The 19,577-nt window shown below is 38.7% G+C and overlaps 1 protein-coding gene across 1 annotated transcript; it reads left to right on the forward strand.

Moving 5' to 3' along the window:
* Window positions 1-12,447: 12,447 nt before the first annotated feature.
* On the forward strand, window positions 12,448-13,401 carry LOC132011216 (olfactory receptor 56A4-like). Its single transcript, XM_059389511.1, has one exon. The coding sequence runs from the start codon at window positions 12,460-12,462 to the stop codon at window positions 13,399-13,401; it is 942 nt and encodes a 313-aa protein (XP_059245494.1). The 5' UTR covers window positions 12,448-12,459.
* Window positions 13,402-19,577: the final 6,176 nt, after the last annotated feature.

Raw genomic sequence — 19,577 nt, forward strand, 5'->3', positions numbered from 1 at the left:
AGATTTAAATGAAGAGCCAGGGGGCACCTGAGTGGCTCAGTGGGTTAACGCTTCTGCTTTCGGCTCTGGTCATGGTCTCAGGGTCCTGGGATCTAGCATCCGGCTCTCTGCTCAACAGGGAGCCTGCTTCCTCCTCTCTCTCTGCCTCTCTGCCTACTTGTGATCTCTGTCTGTCAAATAAATAAAATCTTGGGGGAAAAAAAAAAAAAGAAAACCCTTTAAATGAAGAGCCAGTAGCAAGAAAAAGCAACAAATCTCCTGGAATTAAATTATCTGGAGGAAAAGGGAGTTTATGCTGGTGACCCGTGCTCAAAGCAAAGACCTAAATACTGTTGAAGGAACAAAACTACATTTTCCACATATAATAAAGTAGAGTTTGGGAGCCTTTGAGTACACAGTCATCCTGATACGCTCTTGTTTTTTAGATATATTCTAAGCCTATGGGTGTTAGCAATGAGAGCTGTGATGTCAGAGGCCCCATGTGGGACATCAAATTGTGCAGCCAGGGAATCTATGAAGCCTTGTGTTAGAGCCAGGAGAAATAAATGCTTCATAACCTGCAAGTCAACACTGCTCTCTCGTGGATACTAACAGGAATAGCAATACTGGGGTGAACCTCGTTCTCAAACCTCTGCTTGATGTTTGAAAGGTGACTGAAAATTCTGTTATGAAAACTCCTGGTATCTCCAACACTTAGGGAAGAAGCAGTGAGTGGCTACAGGAAAATACTGTACTTCCAGCTCATAAGGCACATGGGAATTTAATGATTAACTTAAAAAAAGAAAAGATTATAACATTTATACTCTGCTTTTCTTTTCTTCAGTGACACCCAAAATTAATATCAAACCAATGACATGAGTCTGGAATTCCTAAGAATAGAATGTATCTTGGTATTTAATAAGATGTTACATTAGCAGTATAGGCTAGGGATTATGCATGGTAATTAATGTTTATTCATTCTTCATCTCCTCAGCCAAAAATTAGTTGAGTGTTTTGTGTGATTAACACATTAGTGATTAATATAGAGAGTTAGGAATAGATAAACTACTTTTAGAGAATTTATGGTCAAAACAGTCCATGAACTATCATTTTCCCCCATTTTTCCAGTTAGTCAATTGAACAAAAAGGTAAAATGTTAATGGTCATTCAGCTAACAGACTGGAATCAACTGAGAAATCAGGCGTATTTGCTAAATAAATCCATTTTTCCTATCATGTTGTCTAGAGATTGAGGTACATTTTTAGACTTCACCTGGACAGCTTTGTAGTTTTCTGATATATTTGTGTTCCAGATTATGGATAGCAGAGGCAGTGCACATCAAAACCATCATATATCAAATTAGTCAATGCAAGTAAAGTTAGTTAATACAGCAAGGATACCACAGTAACTTAGCACAATACTATTTTACTTCTCATCCAAACCCATTCCAGTGCATGGGGGCTTTGCTTCATGTTAATACTTAGGAATCCAAGCTTCTTCCTTATGTAGACCCTCCACGTATTAAGCCCTAGGAATGTCCACAGATATTTCTGAATCTGGCTGATGTACAAATTTTTTTTAAAGATTTTATTTATTTATTTGTCAGAGAGAGAGAGAGAGAGAAAACACAAGCAAGGGGAGCATCAGGCAGAAGGAGAAGCAGGCTGCTGCTGAGAAAGGAACCCAATGTTAGACTTGACCCTAGGACACTGGGATCTTGACCTGAGCTGAAGGCAGACACTTAACTGTCTGAGACACCCAGGCATCACATTGTTCCAGATCTTGTAGGAGATTTTAGTGGCTCACTCTGAGAGAGATTTATGTCACTTTTTCTTTCATTCCACTGGCCACACTGCTCACATAGATCCAGCTGCCTATGGCTGAGACTGGGTCACTGAATAATGATTTTTTAAGAGAAATGATACAAGATACTCTTGCATGTAAAATACACTTACCTTCTCCCCAAGGGAGACCACCCAGGCTCTCACACAGTCCAAGATCTCAAGCAGGGAGTGTCTTCTCCATCAAGTCCTGATGTGATTCCTTGTGGATCAGTCATTTTTCTCACCGCATAGGTAATGGTGGAGTACTGGTACCCATCATTAAGATTCCCATTTGGAGGGGAGGCATGGGATTCATTCAGTTGGAACTTGTCCATGGTAATGCTGGAATATTTTGAGGGCAGGCACTGCCACATTTTTACCCACTGAAGCGGTGGAAGTTCCTTGACTAGACACTGGTTATGTTCTCTGGGAGGAACTTGCCATTATTTCTCTGGCCCCTTGTTCTGCCTTTGGGGAGTTGTGTCTTCTTCATTGTCCCCCATGGCGTTATGACATGCAGGCACTGGAATATGTGACTTCTTTTGCATTACTGCATTTGGAGGCTGCTTCCAGCTCATAAAATATTAAGATCAATAATTGCTTTAATTATTTATCTTGATATTAAAGATATGGATACAATGCATATTTAATTAATTAAAGTTGAGTTTGATAGACTGACCTTTACTATGGTATTATGAACATTCAATTATATGCACTAATACTTCTGGAATTTTAGAAAAGGGTCAGCTCTTAAGTTATTTTTCTCTTCATTAAGTTAAATTAATATACAATTCTTAGGTTTCTTCTTCTGCCCCAAGGAAAACATTCTTAATTATTAAGAATTTTAAATTAGAAAGGTACAGCATAGGGGAATATAGTCAGTGGTATTGTAATAGTGTTGTATGGTAATGGATGGGAGTTACATTTGCAGTGAACACAGCACAATGCACAGACTTGTCAAATCACCAAGTTGTAAACCTGAAAATAAAGTAACATTGTGTATCAACTATACTCCAATAAAAATACTAATAAGGAAAAATAATTGCTTTAATTATTAATCAAAAACTTTCTTTAAAAGCAAAGCTCAGGTGTCTTTGTCAACAAACACCCTCAAAACCCAAACAGGTTTCTGATCTATTTGTATCAGGCAGTTCCATGCATTAGTAATCACACACGCATATGTTCTTCAGTATAATTTTAAAAATTTTTCTTTTGTTTCTTTGTCTTTTCCAGTTCACCATGCCACTCCTTTTTAGGAAATGGTGTCTATCTAAGGCCACTGGACTTGAGTACAACAACTATGCACATAATCTACTCTTCTTAGTTCTGGTTTCTATGAGTCTGTGTTTTTCAAAAACAGTCTAAAACTTTCTCTTAACCTCTGATGTCCCAAGCAGTAGGACAGTTTTTCAAGACTCCATATTTATGGACTTTCTCTATTATCATTAATTTCTGCTTGAAGATCAGCCAATTTCCTGCTAAGCTCATCTACTTATCATAATAGCTTATCAATGAAATAAACAATTGCAAATACCCACAATTATTTTCAACTGTAACCAACTGTTTCCCCCAGACTTACTATTTAGTAGACATGTCAGCTTTCCTTGTTGTGTGATCTTCCTAACATTGGTTGTCAATTTTCTCAGTGCCTGCAGTGTTAGTCAGGATATCTTGCTAGCTGATGAAATGAACAAGTCCAATGTGTTAGGGGTTTAACACATACAACTTTATTTTTTGAGGACATCCATCCAATGCATGTGGAAGAGGAGGCTCTCCTCCATGCCATCTTTAAAAAAAAAACAACAAAAAAAAAACCTAACTTCTTCCATTGTGTGGTTACATAATTTCCAGGGCTTCACATCTTCCATGGATTAAGTTCAACTGGCCAGAGTGGTGGGGAGAGAGGGTAGAGGACATCAAGTAGGCTGTAAAGATTGTGCCTAGAAGAGGTATGTTCCATCTCCTTGGTCAGACTCAGTCTTACAGTCCCACTAACTATAGGTGAGACTTGAAAATGTAAATGTATCTGTGTGTTTAGGAGGAGGAAGAACTCAGTTTAGTAAACATAGCCTTGTCTCTGTCATTTATATCCAGATGAACTTCAGGTATGCAGTGGGAAGGGGGAGAAGTGGTGGGAGAACTCAGGATATTTTGTGGCTCTCCTGGTCTCTCTGAGACACTGTGAGCACTAGAGCCTGGTTTGCTCTTTGTTTGCCTCTTTCAGAACCCTCATTAAGTAGATCATCAGGTTTTATTTTAGACTCGTAAGAGAGAAGCAAATGAGCCTTTCTGAGTTCCTTCCATGTTTTCTAGTCATCCCCGTAACAGTAGTAAGGATGAAGAGAGGGACATTAGTATCTGCATCTTAGTGGATTGGTACAGGGATTTCAATGCCCTCCCTTCCAGACTCAGTCTGTGGCCCAGGACTGTCCAAACACATTCCTGAAAGCTGCCTTAGGATTTGCTGGGATGACATCAAGAACCTGACATGGGAATCAAATGAGTAATGCATTTTTTGCTTATTCCTTGAGTTTGTACAGAGTTCTTCTGGCCTGTCAAGAGACATTGCTGTTAGGACACAGCAGGTGGGGACCTGGTGAGTTAATCTTCCAGTGAAGGACAGATCTTGCTGGATTTATTCCACAAAGTCACTGAATTTATTGCCTTCACTTGGATGTTTATAATAGAATTAAGAACTGTGTCCTGTTTGAGAAAGAGGCTGTGAGTTTCCTTAGACCTATGCTTGTTTCTGAAAAGTAAATATTGATTTGTCTGTAAATGGAGCCAAAAGAGATCTGTTCATGGGTCCATGTCCTGAGAGCTGGGTGAGATCAGTTTCCTTGCTGCTGCCTTTGGAGGAGTCTGAGGAAGTCTGTGCACTCTATGTTTATCCAGCCAACTACTGCCCACTAGAACGTATTTCTGAGACTGTAAGATCACACTTCTCTACAAGTCTTTTTTCTGTTGTGGGGCAAATACTGCTTTGGTTAGTATCACCATCTTCACTTTCCTTTTGCACCATCATCTTTTTTCTCAGCCAAATGGATTACATAGTTCACCTACCCCCTCCTCATCCTGCAACCCTTAGTATTTTCTCCATATTTATGAGTCTGTTTCTCTTTTGTTGTTGTTGCTTATTTGTTCATTCATTAGCTTAAGTGTTTTTTTAGATTCCACATATAAATGAAATCACATGGTATTTATCTTTCCCTATTTGACTCATTTTATTTAGTATAATACTCTCTAAGTCTATTTGTGTTGTCACAAATGGCAAGATTTCATTCTTTTTTATGGGCAAGTCATATTCCATTGTGTGGATATATACCACATCTTCTTTATCCATTTGTCTATCAAAGGATATTTAGGTTGCTTCCTATCTTATATATTTATATATATATTTATATATATTTATATAACATATATATGTATAACATGTTATGTGCTCCATATGTCACATTATAGATGTCATATATGTACTTCATATTATGTTATATATATATACTTTAAATATAAAGTATATTTTATATTTAAAGTATATATATATTAAATATATATACTAAATATATATATTAAATATTTTATATTTATATAAATTTAATATATTTAATATTTATAAATATATAAAATATTTAATATAAATATTAAATATTTTATATTTAAAGTATATATATATACTGTACTTTAAATATATACATATGTGTGTATGTATGTGTGTATATATATACACACACACACACATTTCCACAGCCTTCTGATATCTGTTGTTGCTGTTGATAAGTATACTACCAGTCAATTGCTATTCCTTTGTAAGTAATGAATCATCTCTCTTGCTGTATTCAGAGCACCTCATCTTTAAGGTTCTGGAATGTTAGCATATGTGTAGGTTGTTAAAAAAATAGATTTGAGAGCACAGAAAAAAGCCCATATTTATATGGTCAATTAATCTACAATAAAAGAAACAAAAAATATACAATGGGAAAAGACAGTCTGTTCAATAAATGGTACTAGGACAACTAGCAAAAAAGTTCTTACATCACACACAAAAGTATAATCAAAATAGATTAAAGACCTAAATGTAAGACCTAAAAACATAATTCTACTACAGGAGAACATAGGCAGTAATCTCTTGTACATAACCTTAGCAATATTTTTCTGGATATGTCTCTCTACACTAGGAAAACAAAAGCAAAAATGAATAATTGGGACTACATCAAACTAAACTCTTGCACAGTAAAGGAAACCATCAACATAAGAAAAAAGCAGCCTACTGAATAGGAGAAGATATTTGTAAATAACATATCACATAAGGGGTTAATACCCAAAATACATAAATAACTCATACAACTCAACATCAATAAAACAATCTGATTTAAAAATGGGGAGAGCTCTGCATAAACAGCTTTCCAAAGAAGACATACAGATAACCAACAGACACATAAAAAGATGCTTGGCAACACTAATTATCAAGAAAATACAAATCATGTCCATCAACAGATGAATGGATCAAGAAGATGTGGTATATATACACAATGGAATACTATGCAGCCATCAAAAGAAATGAAATCTTGCCATTTGCAACAACATGGATGGAACTAGAGCGTATCATGCTTAGCGAAATAAGTCAAGCAGAGAAAGACAACTATCATATGATCTCCCTGATATGAGGAAGTGGTGATGCAACATGGAGGCTTAAGTGGGTAGAAGAAGAATAAATGAAATAAGATGGGATTGGGAGGGAGACAAACCATAAGTGACTCTTAATCTCACAAAACAAACTGAGGGTTGCGGGGGGGAGGGGGTTTGGGAGAAGGGGGTGGGATTATGGACTTTGGGGAGGGTATTTGATTTGATGAGTGCTGTGAAGTGTGTAAACCTGGTGATTCACAGACCTGTACCCCTGGGGATAAAAATATATGTTTATAAAAAAATAAAAAAATTAAAATAGCAAAAAAAAAAAAAAAAAAAAAAAGAAAATACAAATCAGAACCACAGTGAGGTATCACCCTGCATCAGCCACGAGGGCTGGTATCAAAAAGACAAGAAATAACAAGTGTCAGCAAGAAAATGGGGAAAAAGGAACCCTCGTACACTGTTGGTGGGAATGTAAAGTGGCAAAGCCACTGTACAAAAGAGTATGGAAGGTCCTAAAAAAATTTAAAATAGAAATACCATATAATCTAATAATTCCACTTCTGGGTATTTACTCAAGGAAAACAAAAACACTAATTCAAAAAGACAGATGCACCCCCTTTTTTTTTTTAAATTTATTTTTAGCATAACAGTATTCATTATTTTTGCACCACACCCAGTGCTCCATGCAATCCATGCAATTATATTATATATAATATATTATACATATAATATATGTTATATATAATATAATATAATATAATATAATAATATAAGAGATATAATATAATAGATTTAATATATTTATAAATATATATATAAAATATATAATATATATATTATATATAATATATATAAAATTTTATATATTTATAAATATATAAAATCTCTTTAGATTTATTATTATTATTACTTGTGTTATTCTTGCTGTGACTTTATGTAAAGTTTCAGTCTTCCTCTGTAAGATGACAGAAGCCATTTAAAAAAAATTTTTTTTTATTTTAAAGATTTTATTTATTTGACAGACAGATCGCAAGTAGGCAGAGAGGCAGACAGAGAGGGGGGTGTGAAACAGGCTCCCCACTGAGCAGAGAGCCCGACGCAGGGCTCAATCCCAGGACCCTGGGATCATGACCTGAGCTGAAGGCAGAGACTTTAACCCACTGAGCCACCCAGGCACCCCCAGAAGCCATTTTTTAATGTACATATTTCAAATGTAGTGCCTTGTCAAAGTAGGGTAAAAATATTTGTTCAAAGAAAAAGTAAAAGTAATTTTATCCTTACAACAAATCTGTGTTGGAAAGTTTGTTATGCCTATATTTCAGGTGAGGGAATTGTGGTTCTGAGAGCTGATGAACTTTCTTCAAGGAAAAGCAATGAGAAAGTAGTAGAACAAGAGTTCAAATAGAAACCTCCAATTATCTCTTCCCAATATCCCTATGATCTGACAGTGAAGAGGGATTATTCGTTTATAAGAAACACGGGGGCCAGGGTATTTTGCCCAGAGTGAACTGTATGCTTGCTCTAGCAACATTCTTTCACTGAATGATGATTCACCCATGAAATAGTTTTTTTCATTTAGCATATCTATCACTCTATTTGATGCTGACAAGGTCCTTGGCACTTCAGGCAGGACCTCCAAGTAGCAAGGAGGAAACAAGATTATATTCTATCTACATTCCTGTCCTGAAGTCTCTTCCAGTAGTTGTGGGCAGGAAAGTCTAAGACCTAGAACCAGACTGCACTTGCTCTCCTCTCTGCAAAATTCCTGTGCTCAAAGCCTTAAAGATCCTACATTTAGCCTGAGAATCCCTATCATAAGACACATCTGGGAAGGTCCACAGGAATGGTGATCTTTTAAGTTCTACTGTGCACTACCTTCAGAGTGGGGGCTGCACTGGTGGCAGTTACACTTGTTCCCAAGGAAACAATGCCAAGTGTTTCTGTGTGGAAGGTAAAAATTGTTAATGGTTGATCTTTCTGCAACCACAGTTAGATAACAGAGTTTAGACCAAGAACGACCATGAAGGTGAAACCTTGGACATGAGACCCATGTGTGTAAATGGCTCCGCCCAGGGATTTGCTTGGATGCAAACCATGGATGCTCCCACTGCAGGAGAAGGACTCACAGGGAATGTGCTCTCTGGCCCCTTGGTTGCCCATGGTTCATGCTCCTCTGAGATCCATGCTCCTTTTTTGGCTGGAGGTGTCCCTGTGTCACCTCTTCCACAGAGTTATAGGGCTGAGGAGAGTTTAGTCAGTTCTTCACCATAGGAGCATGCACATAAATTTTCCTGGAGAAGATTCTCATCACACAGTTTCCTTACCTTTCTTTTCTCAGGCTTTCTTTATTTAGACTTCTCAAGAACCTCTGACCTCTCTTTATTTTATTGACAGTGCTGAATCAAACCTTTTACAGTATATTCTCTTGGGAAACAGACCGTGGGACTTCAGGGTCCTAGTGCTTAACAAGAGCACCAACTCCCGTGAGCAATGGGGAGAGGGGCCACAGTGGAGGCAGAGTTCATAATACCAGCCTCCAGAGCCCTTGAAGGGGCCAGTTTAGCGCTTTCTCCAGCAGCCAGAAACAGCAGCAGTGCAGCCTTCTGAAGCTGGTGAGTCTCAAGCTGGACCAAGCAGGATGATTGTGAGGAAGGAGATAATGAAGAGAGGAGGGACTCCAGGACCTTAGTTTGCAAAGCAAAAAGAACTCTTTCAGTAGGACCTGGTATACATGCTCACCCAGCCAAGATGCTTAGATCTGGTATAAGGCTGAGTGGCAGAAACTGACCTAATGCTGTTAGAGGTGAGGCTGAGTCATTTTGTGTCCATCCAGGGTTTTTTTTTTTTTTTTTTGAGTCTGTAGACTCAAAGACCCCTGCCCCCTACCAACCCAATATCATGGCTGGGACCCCAAGACCCCAAGACCCCAAGACCTTCCTTTCTGTGCTCATCTAAATTCATCTATGAGCCAGGTGATCAGTCTGTTTTCTCATATGGGCTTGGGTATTCTGTTGTAATTTGCTTAGGCAAGGCTTATGTGGCCTTTCCAGACTGTCAATATATCCCTGGCAGAGACCATGTTTGTTCAATAGCACTTAGAACAAGGATCACCCCTCTGTAGATGTCAGTCTGCCAGTACAAATGAATGGAACTTAATATTGAATATCAGAGCAATGCCCCAGATGGCCAAAGAGTCCTCACTTCTCAGATTAGGAGACCTCAGTGAAACTGAGGAGAATGCAGAAAGAGAAGAAGGATGATCCCAGCTTTTAAGGAATTTACTAACAGAGATGAAAGTATATTACCACCTGGGAGAAAATATCAGTGTTACAGGAGTTAAAAGGTCCTTGGTGATGTTCTGGACTCCAATCTCTCTGCCCACTCAACCTCTCTTACACTAAACTCTGTAGGTCTCACCACACTTCAGATATATCCTTCTTCTTTGCTTGCAATAGCTTTCCTTCAGATGTTCATCACTTTTCCTTTGGACTCCTCAGGCCTCCCCAGAAGCTTCCACCCTTCTGTGTGATCCCCTGTGTCCCATCAACCACATCACTTCCCAGTCTCAAATCCTCTGTGCTTCCTTACAGTGTACATGATCATGACTTTTCTCAGGCAGACCTCACACGGTTGCGCCTGCACACCTTACCCATGTCTCCTGACACTCTGCTCTCCTGCATGCTTCCCCCAAGAACATAGGATCTACCAGCTCCTAGCATCTTTTTACCAGTCATGCTGAACATCCACATATATGTTTCTTCTCTTGCCATTGCCTACAAAGAGAGTCCTCCTTTCCCAGGTGAATGTGGCCTCATTTTTGTATCCTTCTCTGATGCTCTCAGCTAATAGTGTCTCTTGGCCTAATAGGGCCTCAGGAAATCATAGACCTTTTTTTCTCCCCACAACAACATCTGAAGTTAAATATCATTTATTGATTTCATGTGAGGAACATATACATCACAGAATTTAAATAGCTTTCAGGGTCCTTTAATGTGTGTAACAGGCTTCATTTCTGTTTGAAGCTAAATTTTCAACCATATCACATTGCTGTGTTCATCTGTGTATTTGCTCTTTCCGACTATTTGTAAGATCATCTTTATTACCACGAGTATACTGTCTTACAAGTACGTGTAAGTCAGTTTTCCTCTATTAGTTTTTGCCTAATGCATTCTATACATTTGTAGGCCTAACATTAAGACTAGGTATACGGAAGTCACTGACCATTTTCTTGCTTATTCAAGAGATCAGGTTATGCTGAGGATATAGACCTTAAGGTTTATGGAAAGGACAAGACTTTACTGAAAAGGCAGTTATGTTTTCTATCCTTTTTATGTCTCTGATTCACATTGAGAGTCATTTCCTAATCACATATGAAAATACAAGGCAGAGTTGATGCCTAATTGTCCCTACTTTATTTTAGTCCTTGAATCTTTGGTTTGTTTTAAAGCCCTTTAATTAGTAGAAAGTGTGTGAAGTGTGTTTTTGTGTGTGTGTGTTCACATGCTTGCATGCACATGTGTGTGTATGTGTGTGTGTTGTATAACCTTATTTGGGAAGTCTGGGATATTCAAATATTCAAAATGAAAATCTTATCCAATCTATTGGCTCCTATCTTCTGTGGCAGCTAGTCCGATGCCTTGTTTTCCAAATTTATTCTTTTTGAAGAGACTTATCAGGGACCACAGGTGAACAGGATCAGTAATCCCACCTATACTGTTGAGTTGCTACCAGGGATCCCTCTCCTAGTTTACTCTGACTCCCTTGCTGTCTTCTGATTCTTTGGCTGGGACAGCCCTTACTGTCACTCTTCTTTGTACTTGACCACTCTGTTCTTTTTTTAATGGTGATGGAAATAAGATAGTTTTCAAAAAAAGAAATAACTAAATAAAGCAGAGGGGTTTATAGAGCATAGATTCCACACGGGTAGAATAATTGGATTTTGGCCACAAGGGATCACAGATAATGTTGCTTACCAGATAAATGAATTCTGTATAGGTTTATATACCTGAAACATTACTTCCAAATCTACCTTTGGTGAATCTACTGGTATACCCCTCAGTACTAATTGTCTGGTGTACCCCTCAGTACTGACTGTCTCTGTTACCAGAATATGAAATTTATAGGTGTTTCTAAAGAATCCAAGCCAAAGAAATACTCTAGAACATCACAAAGAGAAAACACAGAAAACCGGGAAGAGTGATAAACTCTATGCTTTTAAGAGTGAAATCCTCTTTGGTACTAGAAGATATTACTGCTTTTAGATAGAGTTAAGGGATGCCCTACCTTTAATCCAATATTCTTACAGAATGAAAATTAGAAACCCTGAAGTCACGCCTTGTCTGAGTCAATGGAGTAGAGGTTGGGGTTTTCTGGAGACTTCAGTTCTGCTTAGTCCTGCTAAACAAAACTCTCATAATTTATTCCTTCTAAATTCCAAAGGAAGATAGGGCTTAGTTAAAATTGTGTTTGTTGAGGCTAAGTAACGTATAGTTGCTGAAAGCAGAGAATTTAGTCAGACTCTTTTGTCATAGTCCTGGCTTCACCACTTACTGGCTGTCTAATTTTGATCAAACTACTTCGCTCCTCTGCCTATTCCTTTTAATTACCTGGAAAATTAGGATAATGATATTATTTACTCTTAAGTGTTTTATAAAATTAAATGTGATAGTGAATATAAACTTTCAGCATAATGTGTAGCACGTGATAACTTCTCAGTTAAAGGTTAGCAATTATTGAGATGGGATGATAATGATGATTTGAAAACTTGAGCCGGGTTAAAAGCCCTGATGAAAACCTGAGTTTTAATACATGTAGAACACATATGTGATGAGCACTGGGTGTTATATGCAACTAATTAATTGTTGAACACTACATCAAAAACTAATAATGTACTTACTATATGTTGGCTAACTGAATATAATAAGAAAAGAAGAGAGAAAAAAAGAACACATACTTGATATGTTGATGTATTTTTGTCCTACTTTTGAAGGGACTCTGGATTTTTAGCTTGTTCAGGATACTTTATATGGCTTCACCCAGCAACTACTCCATTGCTCCTGTTATTGAATTTCTCCTCATCTGCTTCCCTAACTACCAGAGTTGGCAGCACTGGCTGTCCCTGCCCCTCAGCCTCCTCTTCCTCCTGGCCATGGGGGCCAACGCCACCCTGCTGATCACCATCTGGCTGGAGGCCTCTCTTCATGAGCCCATGTACTACCTGCTCAGCCTCCTCTCCCTGCTGGATATTGTGCTCTGCCTGACGGTCATCCCCAAGGTCCTGGCCATCTTCTGGTTTGATCTCAGGTCCATCAGCTTTTCAGCCTGCTTCCTCCAGATGTTCATCATGAATTGCTTCCTTGCCATGGAGTCCTGCATATTCATGGTCATGGCCTATGACCGTTATGTGGCCATCTGCCACCCACTGCGATACCCATCCATCATCACTGACCAATTTGTGGTTAGAGCTACCATATTTGTTGTGGCCCGGAATGGCTTCATTTTTCTTCCTGTTCCAGTTCTTTCTTCTAGGCTCAGATACTGTGCAGAGAACATCATCAAGAACTGTATCTGCACTAACCTGTCTGTGTCCAAACTCTCCTGTGATGACATCACCTTCAACCGGCTCTACCAGTTTGTGGCAGGCTGGACCCTTCTGGGCTCAAACCTCATCCTTATTGTTCTGTCCTACTCCTTCATCCTGAAAGCTGTGCTAAGGATCAAAGCTGAGGGTGCTGCAGCCAAGGCCCTGAGCACATGTGGTTCCCACTTTATTCTCATCCTCTTCTTCAGCACAGTCCTGCTCATTCTGGTCATCACTAACGTGGCCAGGAAGAAGATTCCCCCAGATGTCCCCATCCTGCTCAACATCCTGCACCACCTCATCCCCCCAGCTCTGAACCCCATTGTTTATGGTGTGAGAACCAAGGAGATCAAACAGGGAATCCAGAAGCTTCTGAGAAGGTTGTAAGAGGTAAAATGGATCAGATCCACCTTTGGAAATGTTAGTAGAATTCAGGAATTATTTTTATGTTGGAAAGGAAATTTTACTTTTTAATCCCAGAATGGATTCTGATTCTTTTTATCTCAGACAACAATGAAAAGATTCTGTGAATCCTTGTTTCCTCCTGCTTCAAAGGAAACCTTCTTTCCTGGATTCTGTGGTGACTTGCAAATTTGCCCTGACTGACTCCTTATCTGAGGGTCTTGCCAAGCCTTAGCCAAGTGGAGCTGGATTGGAGTGGGAGTGTTCGGCCCCAAAGAAACAAACTTTATAGTTAAAGAAATCTGCCTGTCCCGATTTGCAAAGAACACAGATGACTCTTCTGCCTCCTGTTTCAGACATGGCTTTTGTGTTGTGAGGGGTTGATTGGGCTGAAGTAAGGACATTCAATCAGAATTTTGGTCTTTGGCATTGAGTGCTTTATTGTGAATATCCCTGACTCTCTTTGTTGGCACCCGTGGCAGATGTGTCATCTCCTGGCTCCTCAGATCCTTAATAGGGGTTGACCCTAATAAGCTTTTCCATTTGTGCAACTTCCCTGGGAGCATCTTCTCCTACTCACCCTCCCTCCTTCCTTCCCTTCCTCCTTTCCTTCTTTCTTTCTCTTTTCTTTCCTTCCTTCCTTCTGTCCATCCTCTCTCTCTATCTCTCCCCGCTCTTTCTCTTTCTTTTCCTTCCTTCCTTCCTTCCTTCTTTCTGTCCATCCTCTCTCTCTCTCTATCTCTCCCACTCTCTCTTTTTTTTCCTTCCTTCCTTCCTAAGATTTTTTGTTCAGATTTTTATTTGTAGAGGAGGTAGAAAATTTTTTTAGGATTTTTTTTGTGGGGGAGGGGAAGACTTGTATTGTTTGAAGTGTCTTATGTTCTTTACCTCATTATCTTCATGACTCTGTAATCCTCACTTTATCCCATATACCTCCTACAAGGAACTTAGAATGCTACATCACATTTCAGACACCATCCCTCTCCAACTATGACCTGTGCATCCTAGGCACAACTCAGCTGTCCAGTTCATTCCTTCTATTGCCATATTTGCTTCGACCTTCAGCCTGGGCTGGTATAGCTGTTGACAGTTTTTCCATGATGACATAGAAGCTCCAGACTCTGATTTTCATGAATAAATGTGTTCCGCTATTTTGCTATCCCCTTCATGATATCACATGTTAGTCCAATGTTTCCAAGGAACATTTTATAATAACTACCTGTCTCTTTTGTGGATGAAAATTAAGAGTTTGTAGTCTGTTATTTTACCAAGCATCATTTGAAGAACATTCCCATTGGACTATCCTACTTTCTTTTGTGTCAAAACTTTTCTTGGGGTGCCTGGGTGGCTCATTCAGCTAAGTCATGATCCCAAGGTCCTGGGATTGAGCCCTGCATTGGGTTTCCTGCTTCTCCCTCTCTCTCTACCACTCTCCCTTGTTGTTCTCTGTTTCTCTATCTCTCTCTGTCAAATAAACAAATAAAATCTTAAAAAAAAACAGAAAAATGAAACAAAAATATTTTCTTTGATGAATGACTTATATTTAAACTTAATATTTCTGTACTATTTTAAAAAGTTATATATTTTGCAGCAGTGATCCTCTTTTCTTCCTTAGAGACCTCTATTTTTGGTTCTAACAGACTTTCAGACTTATCTCAAACTTTGTTTCCCCTACTGAGCTAAAGCAAACTGCTCACTTTTCCCTGAACATCCCCTTTTTGTGTTTGCTGTCTGTCTTTAATCATTTGACCCTTTCAAGACGAACCTTCATTTACTAGTATCATTACTGCTGAACTCCATATTTCCCATGAGGCTGAAGTCAAGCAGCACTTTGCACAAGGGGGACTTCTTTTAATGACTCTCACCTGGAATCGCTACTCTAGCATCTTTAGTATCTATATGCCTTTCTCTGATGGTGTCATGAGTTTCTTTTTGGTTGAGAGACTATTTTATTCATCTTTTTATTCTGCATGTTTAATTTTATGCTTCCTTATGTAGAAGACTTTAGAATAAAGATATATCAAATAGGGTGGAACATTTTATTAGTGCATATCTTGTCCCTCCTGTCCTTTGAAAACTACTAAGGAACAATGATCAAATCTTACTGTAATATGTGTTTTTATAGTACCTAATACAGAGACTATTTTTAGCCAACAATAAATGGAATTTATATGAAGAATCACCCTCAGGTTGGAATAATCAGAGTAATTGGGATTTGATTCTTAGATAGACCAATCTGGCCAAATTTGCCAATTCAGGTTTTATGAGCTTTGGCTAAACTTCTTTACCTTGAAAATGGTGATAATGATCCTTATCTCTTACCATTGTCTTGAAGAGTAAATAGACTAAGTATGAAAAATTTTTCTCAGTACCTTGAATGTACATACCTTAGTTACATAGACATTAAATGAAGTGTTATTATTATTTTCCTAAGCACACTGCTTTCCCTGCTGCCCTCTGAGTATGAGGCAGGTTATTGTTTCACACCTCATTTTCCTTGAAGTAACAGATATTTGTGTCATTTTGTCTTCCTCTAGCTCTATAGTCATTTTATTACTAATACATTTCCTTGAGAAATCTTTTATATATGTGATGGTTACTTTTGAAACTCCAAACTATTTGGTGCTCCATAAATCTGTCAGTCAGGAATATTCTATTCATATCTATTTTAATCTGGGTATGCCAATAGGTTACCTACAAGTGTACCTTCTGGAACTGCAAAGGTCGCCATGGGTGATACATGGCTATGAAACCATCTAGTGCTCACCTCCTTTGAGGCTCTCTGGCTTCCAATGTCACCTGTCCCCCAAAGCTGCCTCCATGTTTCCATCTGGGACAGTGAAGGGGGAAAGGCTCTGGCACACCGGTCATGAAACAGCAGTCTGCTTTCATCACACCCAGACAGCTGTTGTAGTACATTATCTTACTGACTTGCGGCCACATGGTATGCAGATACTTGATTGCTTTGCAAACTCAGGGCAGTAGAAAGGAATATCACTCTCAGTTTACCTGTAAAGTAACCAAAGAAATAAACAGAGCCTAAATTCTGTACCACTTATTTTCTACAGGTTCCACGGAGTTCTTACTTTAGTCCAATTCCCCTTTTCTAGGCTATAAGGCTCCTGCAATTTCTCTCAGAACCAGCTATGACTTGGCACTTCATCTGAGAAAAGCTGCAAAGCTATGATTCTCTGCTTTGGAATTGTTCTCAGTAGAAAAGAGTGATGGTATCATTCTTTGGTCTCATCACCATTGTTTGTATGCCTTTCTCTTTTCTGTTATGATTTCATCTGTGTGTATTATATTTCCTAATTTAGACTCTTCCTGAGTGAGGGCTTCTGGTTCTGGCACATGGATGCTACATAAACCAGATGGTAACAGGAATCTGGGAACTTCCCTTCTGTGCAGGAAGAGGTGGCAGGGTTAGAAGAATAAAGTAGAGCAGCATTACCTCAGTCCTAGGCAATAATCAGGGGCAGTGGTAGCATAGCTAGTGAGGTGAGGGTAATAGCAAACCCAAGATTCCCTTTGGAAGACATAGAGACAAATTCAAAGCAAAAGAGGCAGTGTCTTACCCAGCTATGTCCCATCATCTGAAATGTGATGACAAACCCAGTCATGGGACTCAGACCTTGTGGAAGTGAGAAAGAGAGAACCGTGTCCAGCCTCTTCTCCAACTCCCTCACTCCTATTTCTGGTACCTCGAAGTTTTCCACAGCATTTCCCCTTTACTGCTGTGTATACTCAGATGAAGCCTATACTCATCAATAAGTTAGGCTTTCATGTTCTTATCATGCCCTCTCATTAATAATAATTTTTGAAGTGTCCATTTAATTGGCTATTTCCAATTAAGCCACTGCACTGTGGGTAATAGAGGAAATGATATGTCCATAACATGCTAGTTGCACGGCCCATTTTTGTACATTGGCCATAATGAGATGACCCTAGTTTAAGGATAATATTAAACTCTCATTTAATCATAATTTTTCTAAGAGTACACTTAAGACCTGAAATAAATATCTCTCTGTTCTAAGTCTAGAAATATTTGTTTTTCAAATGTATGTGCTCTTTATTTAGAAGCACCCTTCTCCCAAAAGATTTCCTCAACTCTCTCCTTGTTCACTGCTATTCCTATATTAGATTTTTCTTCTCTGTTTTCTCTGCTTTCTTCTCTGCCTCCTCTCCTGAGAATATGGACCTTAGGCTCTATGTTCAGATGGCTAAAATAGTTTTAACCTCTGTGGGCTGTGGGGAGGGAAGAGACAGGATGGGCCGTAGGGCCTTAAAAAATAGCCTCTGGAGCCTCTGAAGGGCTTGGCCGGGTGGTGCAGTAAATAGTCATAAATAACAGCAGTAGAGTACAGCCTCCTCAAGCTGATAGGTCTGGTTTGGAGGCAGGAAAATCGTGAAGATACAAATGACACAGCATGTTGGCCTCCAGGTATTCAGTATTCAATACGAGCAGGGAGAAGGAATTCTTCTGGTAGAATTGTAGCAGGCCTGGTGCTACAGATTCCAGTTCTATCAAGTGGTCTGAATCTGGTGCATCACTGCTTTGAACCGTGGGGTTTGAACTCATGAACCTAAGATCAAGACCTGAACTGAGATAGAGAGTTGGATGCTTACCTGACTGAGCCACCCATGTGCCCCCGTATCATTGCTTTTATTTAGGAGCAAATTTTTTCTAGTATAAGCTATACCCTTCCCATTTAGAAAAGCTGAGATCAGGGTGAGTGCTCTTGAATTAAATCTATATCTTCATTATTGCTTATGGCAGCTAGAGGCCCAGAGTTGATTTCCTCAACTGCAATCCTGGTTCCCTACAGAAGATTGCCGTAGAAGCACTAAATTGGATAGGACTGTAATCCCAGTTGCCTTGATTACTCCCTCTTGGCCATTCGCTCTCATCCTGCCTTGTCTCCCAGGGCTCTTTCTTGCTTCTCTCACTGGGACAGAATAGATTTCTATTATTCATGTTACCATGTTCCCCAGAAGACTGAATGTGGAGTCAATTCCCTATTTTTGGTTCACTGTAAAGGAAAAAGAACATAATGACTGGAAATGAAGCAGATGAATTTATAGGAATAGATTTATTTCTTTAGGGTAACTGGAATCTAGTCACAGGTAAGTTTGTATGGTCTAAGAGGACAAACTGTTTTGTCTGGATTTATGTTTGAAGCTATAGCTGTAACCTTGAGTCTACCCTCTGAACTTCCACTCCTTTGTCACCCTTTGTAACAAAACCTAGTTCCAGGCCCTGAATATATCTTATGTGGAAGAATGGTGTTCCTATAGACCACATTTGGAGATACCTAGATATTATGGTATTCTTTACTGACTAGTGACTCTGACTCCAAAAAAAATTTGATCACCTCACTGGTTTAAGTTAGGGGTCAGGGCAAGAGTGACAATCTAACTTGAGTCAGGGAGGTAGGGGCTGCTGGAAAGTCCTAATCTCTGATAGAAGTATCTATGTTATCTAAGCTGGGAGCTCTGGATGTGTTGATTATCTCTGTCCTTAATCATTCCCATCCTGAAGTTTGAAAGATCAATTTACTAAATAATCTCTAAAGGAAATTTGATGGGGAGTATTGAAAAAGAAAATAAACTATAAATTTGAGCTGACCCAGGGTCAAATGAATGGAATTTCCATAAATAACCCAAGATATAGATACTATTTGCCAATAAAAAAAGTGAATTCATGTTAAGAAAAATAGAAAGAGGAATGTTTAGTTTCCCAGAACTCTAGAAACAATGTACAATACAGTATACATCCAGTCCACATGTGGCTATCAGTGCTTGAAATGTGGCTAGTCAGAATTAAGATGTGCTGCATGTATAAAATGTGCCTGATTTTGAAGACTTAATGCAAAAACAAAAAGAATGTCAAAGCTCTTTAACAGTTTTTCAGATTGATACATGTTGAAGTGATAACACTTTGGATATATTGAGGTAAATAACACATTATTAAAATTAATTTCATGTATTTCCTTTGAGTTTTTTAAGGTAGCTACTAGAGATGCAAAATTATGTATGTGGCTCACAATGTATTTCTGTTGGAACTGCTGCTAGAGATTATATAGCAAATATGGAAACTGAAAGGCAATATTATTGATTAGGCAATATGGAGAAACAGATATATTTTTTCCAATTTCAAAATC

Source organism: Mustela nigripes, chromosome 1, assembly GCF_022355385.1.
Source record: "Mustela nigripes isolate SB6536 chromosome 1, MUSNIG.SB6536, whole genome shotgun sequence".
Taxonomy (NCBI): Eukaryota; Metazoa; Chordata; class Mammalia; order Carnivora; family Mustelidae; genus Mustela; species Mustela nigripes.

What these genes read in the sequence shown, in the direction of transcription:
- LOC132011216 (XM_059389511.1), top strand. Translation starts at nt 12,460, where the DNA reads ATGGCTTCACCCAGCAACTACTCCATTGCTCCTGTTATTGAATTTCTC.